Here is a 16393-nt window from a genome sequence, read left to right on the forward strand (position 1 = left end):
CTTCCAGGTAGATTGGACGACTAACCAAAGGGAAGTAGTCTATGGTGTTATATTTATTTGAGAGGCCTGTACAATAGTTGTATGAAAATAGTTTGGATTTACTCAATCTTTGGAGGAGATTAAACTACATATCGCTAAGGCTTATAGGCCATCCTAAGCATCTGATACTTTCCGGACGTCCCGCAGTGTGAGTGGAGCCATATGGCAGGTTGGGGCTCAGTGCAAAGTAGAGGCTGAGGTGTCTGCTCCTGGGCCTTTTCTGCTGCAAACCAAAGGAGAAGGCAGCCAGGCCAGGAGGTTGACTGCGAACCCATCGCACGCACATGTTGTCCACAGCAATAAAGGTCCATGTAAAGGTGCGGTTAGTGGTTAAGTATGTTTAGCATTGGGGTGGAAACCAATTATTTTTTGTTTTCTCATGCTCCATGGAAAAGGTAAAATTTCAGTCTTTCTGTTTTGAACAGACCATAGGCTAGTCTAGTGGTTGGGTTCTCCTTAATGCAATGAAGGCTCTCCTTACTTTTAAGGAGAAGAGGTTGGGGAAGTTACTTGGTTAAAGGTAAGGACACATGGGGCCTAACGCAGGAAGATGTGGGGGGCTTCGGGGCTCGTGATTAGACCTTGACTCTGAGAATAACTAAAACTTGCAGGGCTGGAGACATGGGGGAGGGGGAGAGGGAGGGAGGGAGGGAGGGAGGGAGGGAGGGAGGGAGGGAGGGAGGGAGAGGGTTGGAGGGGGTGTGGACCCGTGGCTAGGACAGCATTTGACAGTGCTGGTTTTAAATGGTGGCATTTAGAATGGTAACCCAGTACTAGGTGTTGAAAACAGGAGAATAAATTATTAAAGACATGTTGCAACCAAGAAAGGAAAAATAAAATGAGAGGACATTTATTCCTCTTTTCCCCACATGCCTTTATTGAACATTTAATTGTCAAAGGAATTCTACTAGGTACTTTGGAAAAGAGAAAGAAGTGGAATTTATCAGAGACAGGCTTTTGGAAAGAAAGGAATTATTTTTGTATTTTAGTAAATCTATTAATATCTTGTATATTTGAAGCATTTTAAAGTATTTCTTCATCTCCCCCAAACAGCATATTTCAGGTGGCAAATTTCATTTTGTATTACAGTGAGAAATTGAAATGAAATTCACTTAAGATAGTAAATATGACCTCTCGAATTTTGAACATGTCATAAAATGGTCGAAATGAGTTTTTATTATCTGTGATTGCATTAGAATAAACTCAAGGACATGAAAGTCATATTAATTCTCTCCTTACCCATCTTGATACCAGTCCCTGAAATCAGAATGTGTGAAGAGACTTAGTCGTGTTTAGGTGGTTCTCTTAGTAGCTGCAAAACGTCATTTGAACTTTGCCCTTTCTGTGCGGTAACTGTTTATTGTCTTCCAAAGGCAGGCACCTTCACTATGAAGTTGGTCACTAAGGACTGATCACATCTGGGAACCCGTGACCTGGCGGGGGTTTCCGAGCCGGTCTGCAGGGAAGAGGGATCGTAGCTCTGCATGGATTTTGCTTGTGCCTGATAAGTTTTAAGACCATGGGAAACCAATGACCCTGTGGACATCGGGCCCTGAGAGTGTCATCCCTCCTGGCGGTGCGCAGTGGGGTGTGGGGTGGGGAGGGAGGAGCACAGCCATCGGAGGGTTATCTGTGGTCAGGGTTATGTGTCCAGGGCCACCTCCATCACCGCCCAGATGCAGGACCATAAGTCTCAAGGCTTAGTTTCCCATCTACAACGTGAGGGCCGTGGGCACGCAGCCCCACAGGCTGTGGAGAATCTAAGGAGAATAGTTATGTTTCCGTTGTAGCACTTGCTGCGTGTCAAGCACTGAGTTAATCGCTTTACAGAGGTGAACGCATGTTATCCTCACTACCACCCTATGCAGTGGTTAACGGTGATTGCTCTGAGTTTACTGATGAGGAAACGAAGGCATGGAAAGGTTGAGTAAACTTGCTCAAATCCCGACAGTAGTAAGAGGCCACGTTGGGATTTAAAGTTGGTTGGATTGTAATTACTTATTTTCTATCAGATAAGATAAGGGAGAATCTAAATAGCAGAAAATAGGCAGTGTTTCCTTTTTGCCATCATTTAAGGGCCCAAGATACTATGGCTTTTGAAAGAGGCACCTTAATTAAAACGGATGCTCTAGGGACTTCCTGGCTGACTTTGCCCATGAGTGGTTAGTGAGATGGGGGCGGTGGGAGGGGGGGGGGGAAGCAGGGGACCAAGGGAGTCCTAGCCCCACAGAGAAATACCACCTAAGAACCTGTTGAACTTACATGTTAGTTTTTCAAACATCAAACCAGAACACAAGTGACATGTATAGGTCTAACTTGCTGACAGGTAGAGCAGGCACAACAGATAAGAAAACCTCCTCCATCCTGCCCCTCAATAGTCATCCCACCCCATGCTCCTCACACGAGCTGTTGAGTGGCAGACACTGGACATTGCACCGTGAGAACTTCATTCCTTGGAGTGAGAGCATGACCCCTCACACAGTGTATACAGCCCTGGAGATGGTAGGACATTATCCACTTAGTGCAAAGTCAGCCAGCGGATACTTCCAGCGACGTCCAGACAGGAACAGGTTTCGGAAGAGCGAGCCCCGGGGTGCCGTGCTCGGAATGTTTGCTAATTGATTGCGATGCCGGTACTGGTGTCACCGGAAGATTACAGGCCCTCGGCCAAGACCACACTCAAAATGACCTTTGGAAGGGTGACTGCAGTCCCAGCCTGCACTGTCTCAGCCTCTGGGGCGGCCGATGGAAAGGTTGCAAACGCCTTCTTAAAACCGTGGCTTTCCCAGGAGAAGAAGAAGGCCTGGGCCTTCGCTGGCGGGCCTGCAGGCAGAAGCGCCGGCAGCTTTACAAAAAGGAAGCGAGCGGGTCCCCTGCAGGTGAGCCCCTGAGCCGCAGGTGGCTGAGGCCAGCAGCCGGCTGCTCAGCCACACCCAGGATCCTGCCACCCATCCAGTTCCTGACTCGGTGTGCGTCACTTCTGAGATGACTTACTGGTCACCGTCCGTGCAGGTTGATAAAGGAGGCCAGTTGGGGGACAAGGCTTATTTGCCTGTCGGGAAAGCCGGTAGCCGGGCCGTGCCCTGGGAACCCTGAGCTGGAGCTTCAGGAAACCTTACACAGTGAGTTGAGGTGGATTTTGTTGGAAAATCCTGGGCGGCACAGTAAGGGGTGGGCAAGAGGCAGGCGGGGGCTGGCTGCCGAGTTCTCTGTCGCCGGGTGCCCAGGCCCTGCCTCAGCCCCTAGTGTTTCTTTCACCGGGTGAATTAGTACATCGCACACTGTTTGCATTCAGCAGCGCCCGTGGCGTTTCAGGGAAGCAGGAAGAACCGGGCCCTCTCTGCTGCTTTGAGAAAATCATAAGTGCTTACCAGGAGACTCCTGGCTTAATGAATTCGGAATGCTGGGAGCCTGTGGAAGCCAGAATATGCGCTGAAGAGATGAGGGCTTCCTCCAGCACGCGTTTATTCCACAGCAAATGAGCCGCCTTCCCGGAGCTGGCTCTGAGCCTGTCACCTCTGCTTGCCAGGTTTTCTCAGGATTCCTGGCCGGTCCCGAGATACATTGCAGAACCACAATGCATGTTTTCTTTGGAGATGAATGTGCAGCGTTGTCCTTAAAAAGATGCTACAACACGTTTTTTTCAAGCAGACAGCTCTCTCCCTCCACCCCCCCCCTGCCCTTGCCCACTGCCAGCCTGCCTCTAGCCCTGGGCTGAACCAGGGCTCTGTGATGAGACTCTCAAGTTGGGCGAATCGCAGCCCCAGTGTTCTCTGCCCAGAACCTTGAGCCAGGCCAATTCCAGCTCTCCTTTCCTCAGTCCCTTCTGTGCTTTTCTGTACATGTCTGCCTCCCCGCTCCCTCCCCCCCCCCCCAGCTCCTCTGGGGGCAAGCGCTCTGGACCGGGCGGGCCAGCTCAGTCCTCACCTTAGCGTCTTTCTAGCCGTGGGACTTGGGTAAGCACCTAGCTACCTGCGTTCCCATTTCTTGTTCTGTAAAATGAGGATAATGAGCTTCCTAGGGTGATGAGAATTAAACGAGTTATTCCATGGGAAGTGCTTGGAGCAGTGCGGGTGTACAGAGTTCAGCACATGTTATTTTGTCACCATTGCCAGAATTCCCCGAGAGCCTGGCCCATTGTGGGTGTTCAGTAACTGAAGGTCACATCGGAGGGAAAAACACTGCCCTTTCTGTAGGAACGGCCGGAGCTAGCTGGGGGGCTGAGGGGGCTGGGGGAGGGGAAGGAGGAAGGGGCAGGCAGGATAGTCCTTCTTCAGCGTCTGGGGACTTGGTGGTGAGAGGCAAGGAGAACTGTGCTTGGTCTTTTGTCTGGACCCCCGTGGGACTTGGGATTTGCTCGGCGGGTGGGGGTCGGGGGACGGGGCTGGGGATGGGGTCTGCCAGCCTGTTATGGTGTGCTGGGAGAGGGTGGGAGCCTCACAACGTGGCCACTTCACCTTCCCCGAGACCTGTCTAAGCACAGCCATGCTTTAGAGACTCGAGCTGACATCATAGCATCTTGAAAGGACTGCGCGTAATTGAATTGCTGATACAAGTGGCTACTTGCCCCGGCCCGGGTCGCCCCCATCTCTATGGAAACACATGTTTGCTTGAAAGCCCGGCCATCAGGAGCAGAGTCAGCGTTGGGTCACTTAAAAAAAAAAGACATTTATTTATATTCTCAAACCGTCAGAGACCGACAAAATGAAATAATTTCAAATTAAATAGAAAAGCCGTGCTGCGGAAGAATGCGAAGGGAGCCTGGCGCGCCCTCCCTTCCGCACGCGGTGTGAGATCCACGCATTCTTTTTCGCTGTCCTTTGCTCTTTCGCTCCCATTTGCATTCTGCTGCCGTGGGGCGCCGGTTTGTCACTTTATGCAAAAATGGATAATCTTCATTCCTAGGCATTTGGCAGCATGGAGAAGGAAAATTCAAAGCCGGCCTGCCCTGGTGGGCTCCGAGGGGCTCTCGGCCCCCCCCCCCGCCCCCCCCCCCCCCCGCGGCGTGCCACTCACAAGGGCGTGCAGGCCGAGGACTTGCTCCCCGAAAGGTCTGAAGCCGCATCGGCACGTCTTGCCCTAGATGTGCTCAGTGATATTCTTAGTGATGGGAGCTTTGATCTGGCCCTGGACGCAGGCCTTTTCAAACAAGTATTGACTGTTAATGACCTGTTTAAATAAAACATTCCGTTTTCTTTCTCCCCGCCACAAAGGACTTAGTAGGCAGTGACATTTCCAATCCAGAAGCTAACCCTGCTCTTCTCAAGAGGCAGAGCCAGAGGGCTTTCAAATGTGAAATTTTTGTCTGACATCGGCCCTTAAAATGCTTTTCAGTGAAGTTGTTCTAACAGTGGGTTGGGGCATTGAAGTGTCTTTGAATAAATATGCAACCTTGAGAGTCTCCTCCCCCCCCCCCCCCCGCCCACCCACTCCCCAAATGAACAAAAACGTTTAGGTAAATATCTTTCTGTGAAAATGGTATTTCAGTCATCATGCTGTGTTTCATTGTTGGTGTCCTCATTCCTAATAATTAAAGCAACTTCCCTCTAAGGAGCAGGCAGGCACAGGAACTTTTATTAAACCGGGGACTTCAGCCCGGAAGAGAGAGCTGGAGCTCTTGGAACCTGAGACTTCAGTACGTAAAAGACCGGACAAGGAACAGCAAAGGAGTTGAGGGGAAGGAAGAGGGGGTCAAAGAGGAGAGAGATTAGGCAATGAAAAAGGTAAGCGACAGAACACCCACATCAAGTTAAATTCAGACAAAGCCCCAGTTTTATAGAAGGACGCTTTCCCTTTCAGCTGGCCTGCAAGCACCCATGGTGGTGGAGGTGACAGGACATTGAGTCCTTGGCCAGTTTCAATGTGATTGATTGTACAGACGTCAACATAAAAACACAGCCAAACCTGAAGAGAATCTGTATGAGTTTGTTGGAGCCAAACAGACAACAATTGCCGGGAAGCAAAATCTCAAGGGCTTGAAAAAAACGCTCCGTCCAGAGAATGGCAGTCTTGCCGCTTCCTTTCTGCATGAGAATCAAAGGAAGAGGCACAGGAGGGAGGGTTATGTGCAATCGATTGGTGGTGGATTAGGGAGGTGGGAGAAAGCAAAGCATGGAAATCTCCAGGAGGGGACGAAGAGGAAACCCGGGAGACACGTAGATAGGTCTTTTACGTGGGTGGCTACAGGGTAGTTAGCAATTAACGTTTACAGCACAGAGAGATGGAATTCGGGAACAAGATAACAGTGAGGTCCCAGGCTCTGGGTGCAGTGGGTGTGCCCCGAGGGGTCTGGAACAGGGGATTACTAGAGCATTCCAAGGTGATGTTATCTTAGACGCCAGAGACCACAGGCAGGCTTACTTCATGTACAGCTTGGCCTTTGTCCGGGAAGCTACAGGCCTAGGACGTGGCCCGCTTTTGGTGAGGAATGTTATGTTCAGGCCAGCCTGTGCCGTAACCTTTGGTCTCCGAGTTTGTAAGGCTCACCAGGCCGCCCCCCCCCTGCCTCCCCGCCCCCCCGCACCCCCCTCTACCCGCCCCCCCCCCCACCCCCAGCCTGTCAGGTTTAGTATGTGGTCTCTTTTTCCTCCACACAGAGAAATAGCCTCGAGCATTGGAGTCAACACCCACACCTTTTATTTTTTTAAGTTGAATTTTCAGCTTTTTGCTACCCTAGTTGCCTGGCACATTATAAGTGCTCCATACGTGCGGCAATTGTTATTTTTAAATCATTATTTTTAAATGTATTCTTGTGTATTTCCTCTGGTTTCATAATTCAATTAAAAGAAAAGTGATGTAATACCTGAGAACACGAAAGTGAATCTAAGAGCAGTAATAGGTTCCAGAGAAAGAAAAGTGAAACTTTATCACTACCTGCATAATAAAACACGAGGAAAAACAGTCATTGGGAAGTCATCAAGCAATTTGGCACTTCAGCACATTGTTTTAACTTTTTATATTTAAATGATTGCATGAGAAATATCAATTTATATGTTTTTTAAACTGTTAATCAGATTGTCATATATATAACACTTCACTGAATTGTCTTCATTAGAAATGCTGAAACAAACATATTCGCCAGAATTGGTATTATTCAATTTTAGTTTTTATAAAGAATATTTGTCTTTGTCATAGACTAATAGATTTTATGACTGGCATTAATGCATATTAAGTAAGATCTTTGCATAACGAGTAGCTCAGTTTGCATAACTTTGAGCATGAAGTGATTGGTGGCAACCGTATTTGTGGTGTATTAATTTTCCACTGGAGAAGTGTATAGATGATATATCGGTGATAAATGGTGAAATTCTTTTCTTTGGAATTGATTTTTTTTTCTAATAAGTTTTTGATGATGGAAGATATATATTTAGAGAGAAGAGATTAATCTGTTATTTCATAAATAAAATTTCAGTCAACAATTTTCTTGATCTTTATTTTTCTCTAGGATATATATATATATGTATATATATATCTTAGATGACAGCTATATATGTTGGTAATGTTATTACTGAAAAATAAAGTATAATTTAGAGGGAAAATATTTCAAATAATACCTAAGCTACTGAAATGTTGCATGAGTATCAGGACTTACATTTCTGGTTATTTAATTGTATATTGATTTTTTTATATGCCTGGAACATGTATCATGGATTTGAATAGTTGGGCCTCAGTAACTGGTTGGTTCCAAGAACAGTTTTAAGTGATAATAGGAATCAGAAACCATGTTCTTTCCCAAGAAGCCAGAAGTCCCTTCTTGTGGGTGTGCAGCTCTTGCGATAGAGCTCTGCTGGGATATGGGCATCACTCATGTCCAGAAGTGACGCTCTGTCACCTGTGGTGACCAAGCTTGGTGGGAGGGAAATAGCAGTCTGTTGGGCCCGAACCTCTGTCACTCACAGCGTTACAGGTTTCTCGGGTTAACAGGTTTCTGCCAGGCCTGAGGACTGGGGTTTCAAGTTGCTGAACTTTGGGCCTGTCAGTTGGCAGTTGGGAAAGGGTGACAATGTTTCCTAGAGGCAGAGTTCCTGAACTGTCTAACAGTTAAGATTCAGACTGAGTTGATCTGACTGTCCCGCTATAGCTCATAGTAGACAACAGAATCCCAGGAGTAGGGGCACAGCACAGTTGACCCACAGGTTCGTGGTCACGAGGAGAGGCTCAGGAGACGGAAGGAGCACGCAGTGAGCGCTGTGCCGGTGTGAGGGGCACTTTGGAGTATTCTTGAGGGGCTAGCGCCCGCACAGGGCCACAGACCCCAGCGAGCCCCTTCGGCACACTGCAGACCAACCTCGCCTGTGCCATCGTTTCCCTAGTATTTGTCCTGACCAATAGCACCCAATTGGACTGTCTGGTCACTTAAATTCCTAATTCTTTAAGGCAAACCCAATGTATGTTTTGTTTACACTAGAATCCTTCATCTCGTGTCCACAGCTGGAGCGCATTTCCCAGGCCTCCGTGTCCCCGCCCGCAGGAAGCCTGGACTGCAGAGGGCATTAGAGGTCACGGGGAGGTGGGGCCCGGAGAAGCAGTCCTCCATGCAGGAAAAGAACATTTCAGGGAGTAAAATGAGCAAAGCACAGCTTCCTATAATTATTTTTTATCTTATCTTCCCTGTAATAGCCTCATCCTACCCTCATAGCCAGCATTTTCCTTCCACACATACAAAAAAATAATGTTGTAATTAATCTTACTGGTATCAGTGCCAAAAAAGAGCTTTCCCTGAGTCAGACTTTGAGGTTAAAGAGAAAGAGAATTGCCCAGGGAATATATGTATATTCCTATGAATAATATATGCGCACAGACATTGTTTTGCCCTATGACTATAGCTCACCATTCAGTCCCTCCACTTCCTCAGATCTCAGAAATTCCTCCCGGATTCCTCTGTGGATTAAAACCCTCTAGCTTTAGAAAACGCTGCACACCCAAACCCTAGACATCAAAGCAAAAAACAAACCAAAAACCACCAAACTTCTCTCGGTTTTCACAGACCTATAACGGCACGATTAGTTGTCTCCAGGAGATTTAGCTAATCTAGTCTAATGAAAGGAATGTGGCTCACCGATCCATCCTAAGAGACGGCGCCAAATCCAGCCATCACCTTCTAACCTCTATAGTTCATAGGTATCTCTTTTTCATTTGCTCCCATCCTCCTTCCATCCCTCGCTCCCTTCCTCCCCCATCTTTATTCCCTTTCACACCCACATACACTATAATACACAGAAAAACACCCAAAATATAAAGTGTACTAGTATTCATGATGCCTAACTCCCATGTGAGGAAGAAAAGCAACCACCCAGATGTCATCGAACAGCACGGCTGGAGGCCGGCTGTGGGCAGTGTGATGACGGACCAGAGGTTTCACCTTTCATGTGTGGCTCCTAAACAGAAACACCTGGTTCTTTTCCCTGTGCCTCAGATCCTCTCGGTTCACTGGTACAGACAATCAGAAAATAATCCTGTTGACTTTTCCTAGTCACTCCCAGGGGCAGGAATAAATGAGGATGAAATTCCACTATTCCTTGCCAGCTCGTGTTATTTACTTCCTCCCGTATGTCAAGTCAGAGGATATGAAATGTACCATTTGGGAGTTGTTTACATGGGAGGTGTGTGTAATGGGATGGGCACCCTTAGCAGAGCGTATGGGAAGGAGCTGCCTTAGTGCGGATCGGGCATGAAAGTCTCTCCTGCCACCGTGCCCACGTGTATGTCTGTCAGTGGCTCTATCATGTGGAAAATTATAGAAAGAAAATCTTACTGCTTCTAATAGTTGGTAATATATAATAGTATACCTGTAAGGGTTCCTATTTGCGCGTTACTAGTGTTAAGATTATATATTGCGAAGCTTTCATCCTAAAATCAACAAAAGGTAATGAATCGGAATTTATAGTTCGTTTAAGATCTAGTTTTAGAAGAAAATTATGAGGCCCTGGTCGGTGTGGCTCAATTGGTTGAAGTGCCATCCCGTGCACCAAAAGGCCGCCCGTTTGATTCCTGGTCAGGGTCCATGCCCAGGTTGTGGGTTCAGTCCGCGGATGAGGTGCAACCAATTGATGTTTCTCTGTCACATGGATGTTTCTCTCTCTCCTTTCTTCTCTCTAAAATCAATAAATATGTCCTCCGGTGAGGATTAAAAAGGAGGGAAGGAATAGGGAGAAATCCAAGAATTTTTGCAAGTTATCCCCAAAATGTACCAACTCTAGATACACTCTTTGTCAAAAGTCAAAAAGAATGTAGGAAAGCGTTTTCAGTGGTTCTTGATTTACAAAAAGCATAAATATGCAAGTAGGTGGTATGTTGATATCTTAGCCTATCTAGCTGCTAATCTGAACCAATATGTTCACTCATTTTAAGTCATTTATATTCTGTTTCAAAAGGAGATTGAAACTGTTAAAGACCTAAGATCTAGCTTCCATAATAACAGTGAACGACTTAGAGCAGATGAGAACACCCAAGCTCAATGTTAAGAATAGACATCTCAGCACGGGCCACTTCCCCGAAAAGATTGGACACCCAAGGCAGGAAACAAAGCGTTAGGGAAACAGAAGGCTTATGGGCAGTTGTAAGGGTCCATTTGAAACTCAAGAGCACGAATTTATGGTCATTAAAAATATAGTAGTCCTAGCCAGTTTGGCTCAGGGGGTAGAGTGTCGACCTGCAGACTGAAGGGTCCCAAGGTTTGATTCCGGCCAAGAGCACATGCTTGGGTTGCAGGCTCAATCCCCAGTGGAGGGAATGCAGGAGGAAGCTGATCAATGATTCTCTCTCATCATTGATGTTTCTATCTCTCTCTCCCTCTCTGAAATCAATAAAAATACATATTTTTTAAAAATATGGTAAAGGTATGGATGTTCATGATACGTTGGTAAGTGAAAAAGCAAGTTTTAAATCTATTCTATGCAGTGTTTCTTATATTTAAATCTGGAATCATTTCTCCTGTTTCTTCCTCGAGTGCATGATGTAAATACATGCAGGAAAGACTCAGTAAATGTTTTTTATATTACCTGTACGCTGATAAAAGCTTTGGGACAGTAAGGGTTGTAATAACAATGCGCAGTTAATGTAGGTACACCTTTCCTCCTCCCCCTGCTCTGACCACCTTTCGTTGGCATAATAAGAGGAAACTCAGTTTGGGTGCATAGCCGCCTGTCTTTGTCATTTTTCACGTCGATACGGTATGAATAAAATATTGTGCGTTGTCTTCCAGAGTTATCGTAACATGCTTTTAGAACATATATAAGACAAGTGCTTCGCTTGAAAGTATTTTTACATTCCAAAATGGTATTTATGATTATGTCAGTGAAGTTGTTTACTAGGTTGGAAGAAAGCATAAAAATAACACATTGGGAAATCAATTTTAAAACTTTCAAGTTAATCTTTTTTCCCCTTCTTTACAGGGCTCATTCCACTAGAACCAAGATGGCTGAACTCAATCCTCATGTGAATGTCAAGGAGAAGGTAAGATCAAGTTGCAGAAGCTCCACACTGGATGACGTAGTCTCTAGCTGGTGCAACTTCAATTGCAATGCAAGAAGGGAAAAATGGTTTGGGGGGAATATTTAATAAGTTCGACACACTAGGAAACCAACAGAATCTTAAGTCCCATTTACTGAATTTTTGGTAAGCATATTAATTCATTTTCTCATTTAAGCTTGATCATAACTCCATAAAGTTAATACTGTTTATTATTCTCATTTCACAGAGGAGGGACTGAGACACAGAGAAGTAATCTGTCTAAATTCACATAGGTAGTCATCGACAGAGCTGGGACTTGAACCCAGGTGGTGCCGCTCCACAGTCCATTCTCTTAACCATCATGCTGGTTGCCTCTAAGAGCTGGAGTACTATGCTGCATCTTCAGAAATGGTCTCGTGTAGAGCTATCGGAAGCCTCACCTAGGGGTCGTGCTGTGTAACCTGTAAAGTTTTTCAACACTGAGCGTTCATGACCAACAGTCCCCCTCTGCCGGGGTTCTTTTCCCAGCCTTACAAAGGGTTCAGCAATCTGGAGAAAGGGGCTGATGGGTAGATTCAAAAAGGAGTTCAAAGACGAAAGATAATTTTGAAAGGCATTGGGAGTCAGAGGATCTTCAGCTAAAGGAACTAAAGACTACTTCTTTGTCTAAGGACCCCATGCTATTTATTTAACACAATTTGTCCTAAGGCAAGGTGGAGATAATACACTTCAAAGGGTAGGGTACAGAAGCATTGTCAGTTTGGGGAATAGCCTACAGCTATTCAGGTGTTTGGTCAACAGAAGGCAATAAAATGCGCTGAGCTGTCTGGCAGCAAGCGATTATACTATTCAGGTTTGGGGGAAGTGCCGTTTAGCCATTCCAACAGGTAAACTACATATGTGGCTCACCCTTGTTGAGCCGCCCAAGCTTCACCAACCTTTTGATGAAACTCTTGTAATTATTACATGCTGGAATTGGTTCCCGGCACCCCTCCTCATTTGTTAGAGGCTGATTACATTTCAGAGTCCTGCCAAGTCTTGTCCTCCTCTGTGAACTGTCTTCCACTTAGGGTTACCAGTCACAACCCCTCACTTGCCACGTAGGCTACTGTGCACTGTTAGCTCTTAATGATCATCAACCATAGGCCATATAAGACCATAGAGAACCCACTCATCAGGGGACGGAGGCCCTAGAAGAGATTTGCCCCTGGTCATGCAGCAGAGAGAGACAGTGTGGGCGGGAACTCTCTCTGCCTTCCAGGTGGCCATTTCCCGCCTTCACTGGTCTATAAACTACTTAAGGGCAGGAGTTTGTCTTTCGTCTCTTTGTGCCCCAACAGCACCTAAAACACACGGTGAGGGATGAGAGGAGTGACAGTTGTGGGGTTCTTACTATTTTTCCTTTCACTTAGCAAAGATGCATCAGACCCCGACTTTGTGCCAGACACCGTCCTAGATGCTGGGACATGGCACTGAGCATGGAGATGAGTCCCTGCTCGCGTGGAGTTCACTTTTTATGGAGGGAAACAGAGAATAAGCACAAGAACATGTGTGAACACAGTCATTTCCAATGGTGATAACTACCATGAGGAAAGCAGGGTGGCGGGCGGGGGATAGGGGGGCCACTTTAGATGGTGTTGGACGGGGCAGCCCTCTTGGAGGAGGTGATAGTTGAGCTGAGATAAGGACAACAGGAAAGAAACCATGCACAGATCCAAGGGCAGAGCGTGCCAGGTAGAAAAACCAACGCCGATGGGCAGGTGGACTAAGCTGAAGGTGTTTGAAGAGCAAGTGGTTGGTGTGGCCACCGTATGGGAGGCAGAAGGGATGGTGAGGTGAGGTGAGGTGAGATGAGGTGAGGTGAGGTGAGGTGAGGTGAGGTGAGGTGAGGTGAGGTGAGGTGAGATGAGATGAGATGAGGAGAGGGAGGCAGGAGCCAGTGCTGGGAGAATATTGGCTCCTTACCTGTGCTCCTGGACCGCTAATGGATCCGTGGGTGGAACTCAGGTTCTGTGAACTTGGATGGGAAACAATACATTTTCATCTTCACTGACACCTACATGAAATGTAGCATTTCCTTCGATCAGGAACGGAGGCAAAGGAAAATACAGCCCCAGGAGTAGCAGGAGTCCCTGTGACTCCGCAGCTGGAAGTCAGAGGTGTCTGCACAGCCAGGTGCATTTGCAGCAGATCTCCTGGGGACTGTAGTGCTCACCACCTCGCCATCACCGGTGGAGCCTGCACTTCCCTGAGTGATTGGATGCGGACATTTTACCGCAGCATAAATTCGTTTTTTCGTTAATATTTTAACTTGACTGCAGCAGGAGGGGTTTCCTTTGTAATCGGGTGTACTTTATTTGGTGAATTTCAAGGCGTTATTCCTAGAAGGACCCCGCGGGCTTCCCTGAGTTCAGAGCCGGAGACACAGCCAGGAAGGGCTTTATTCGAAGGGCAGAAGCAGCTGTTGGAAGGTTGCAAGTAGAAGCGTGACTCGGAGTGAGACTTCCTAGAAGCTCACGCTGGCTCAGCTGAGAGCTCACCGTGGCTCTGTCGGCGGCTCTGCAACTTGTTTTCTAAATCCTCACAATAAGTGGGTTTCCTGTTTGGTGAGGTCACAGAGGCTTGAGGTGAACCTCAAAGTCAGAACACACTTGTCGCCCCAAATCTCGGCGGACGTGGTCAAAACCAACTTGCACCAACATACAATTTCTTTGGAGCTGGATGTGTTACCTTAAACGTGGGTGCGTGTCCTTCACCCATCGTATCCCGTCACATGCTCCACGTGTTTGCTTGCGGACCACGGAGCGCGCAGTGGCAGGAGGATGCGCCCCTTTGATATCACGGCTTCCGATTCTCCCTGACCGCCAGTCCTAAACTCGGGGGGAACGATAGTGCTCCCAGTTTGAAACTCTGGGCCCAGCGCTGACCGAAGACCCCCTTTCCCTAATGTCTGCTGACCGATGGGCGGAGCGGCTTCTGCAGGCGGGCTGCGGGGAGGAAAAGCGCTTTAAACATCAGTGTCTCGGCAATCGATTCCCTGCAAATGACAACTACCGGGCAGACCAGGACGGTCGTCTCGGCAGCCAGGGAGAGTCTTGCTCAGAACAAAGGTGGCATCGAGCCAGTGAGGGGAGGATGGCTGGTCTGTGGGCACGCGCCTCCGAGGCTCAGGGTGAACACCGTGCATGGCTTTCGGCCCCCCATTATCTTCCTGTCGTGCTCCATGGCACAGGCGCACAGGAAGGTGAGCGGCCGGGGGGGGGTCCTGCTGTCCCGCTTCAGACGCTGACCGAAAGGTTGGCATTGTTTTGAAAGAGGGTGATGTCTAAGTTGTAAATATTATCAATCCACGTGACCAGGGCGGTAGAGCCCCCTCTAGTTCGATTAGTAAATTCCGTCTTCCTGGGTCAAAAGGTTAATAGATTTCTCAGCTCAATAAAATAAATCATAATAAACAACTGGAGATTCCGATCATTTATAATTTTACATTGATTTATTTTCAGTACATTTATTTCCTTTAGTTATTAGCTCTTATGGCCTTTTTATGATTACTTTGTTTCCCAATCTGTCACACAGAGCAGTGACATTTTAGTTCTGAAAATTAAGAATAATAACAACTGTTATGTCTTAAGTCCTAAAGTATAAGCTTTGCGAGATCTGAGAACAGATCCATGTCGAGTTCTCAGACAAGGTCCAGTCGCGCGCTGTGGGAAATGAAATACTCAGTAAAGGCCTTGCCATGGAATGAGCCCATCAGTTATGCCTAGTGTTGGTGCTTTGATGAGGAAATAATTTCTGTCCTCAGGCAGCTTTTAATTCAAAGGAGAAACTAATAACTCAAGGTTTAATATCCAAGACAGCTGACATTTACAATGGATACTCTGTGACTGTTTTATTTTAAAATACCTTAATATCATTGGATGGTAACTGTAAGGATTTAAGTGGGAAATACTGTTGGGGTCAGAGTTCAGTCTCCGTGGTGTGCCGTGGGTGACCAGTCTCCTGTGTGACCCGACCCCCATCTACTTTACACCTTTATCGGTTGCCGCTTCTCCACCCCCTGCAGCAGCCTCCCGACCTCCAGGACTTGGCAAAGGCAGTTTTCTCTCTCGGGTATCCTCCTCACGGGCCCAACCCTCCCTCCCCTCCCTTCCCTCTACCTCCTTTCTCCTTCCTTCCGCCTCACCTGAATTATCTGCGCTTCTACCCTTCTTTTTTTTTTTTTAATATACATTTTTATTGATTTCAGAGAGGAAAGGAGAGGGAGAGAGAGATAGAAACATGAGAGAAAATCACCGATCGGCAGCCTCCCGCACAACCCCCACTGGGGACCAAGCCCACAACTCAGACATGTGCCCTTGACCAGAATCAAACCTGGGACCCTTCAGTCCACAGGCCGACACTCTATGCCCTGAGCCAAACCAGCCAGGGCCTACCCTTCTTTTTGCTTCCGTGGGGTTTCTGCATTCCGCCTGCAGACAGCTCTCACTGCGCTGTGATTGTTCGCTGTCTGTCTCCTCCGGGAAGGTGATGTGCTCGGGGGCAGGAACTGGGCCTTTCACCCAGGTGACCCCCAGTGAGAAGCAGAGAGATGAGTGGGTAACAAATGAACGGGCATGCCTGCTTGAATAGCTAAGTTCTTTAGAGAGGCATTTCTCACTCACGCTATTTGCCAAATCGCAGGCCTTCCTGAAAACAGAGATATAGGTTAATGGCAGTGTCATCTCATTTCAGTCCTCTCTTTGCTATTAAGTAAAGCAAGTTCTAAATTGCTTCTAGAAACAGAAACTAGGGTTACCTAGGTGATTCTGTCAAAAAAGCAGCATGTTTATGAGAGGCTTACCAAATGCAGTTGTTCTCACGTAGGTCTCATGCTAACAAGTGATGTCTTTTGGGGTGTAGT

General features: G+C 47.2%; 1 protein-coding gene across 6 annotated transcripts in view; it reads left to right on the forward strand.

The window, feature by feature from the left end:
* SPATS2L (spermatogenesis associated serine rich 2 like) overlaps positions 1-16393 on the forward strand; it is a 150774-nt gene that overhangs the window by 68345 nt on the left and 66036 nt on the right. For 5 of the 6 annotated variants that reach the window (XM_079782173.1, XM_079782168.1, XM_079782170.1 and 2 more), the window contains one exon: positions 11433-11493. In XM_079782173.1, coding sequence (XP_079638299.1) covers positions 11455-11493 — 39 coding nt within the window. In that variant the 5' untranslated portion in view covers positions 11433-11454. Of the gene's footprint in view, positions 1-2545; positions 3162-11432; positions 11494-16393 lie in introns of those variants that run through there. The other variant, XM_079782171.1, reaches the window with a different exon arrangement.

Source organism: Cnephaeus nilssonii (genome assembly GCF_951640355.1).
Source record: "Cnephaeus nilssonii genome assembly, chromosome: 10".
Classification (NCBI taxonomy): Eukaryota; Metazoa; Chordata; class Mammalia; order Chiroptera; family Vespertilionidae; genus Cnephaeus; species Cnephaeus nilssonii.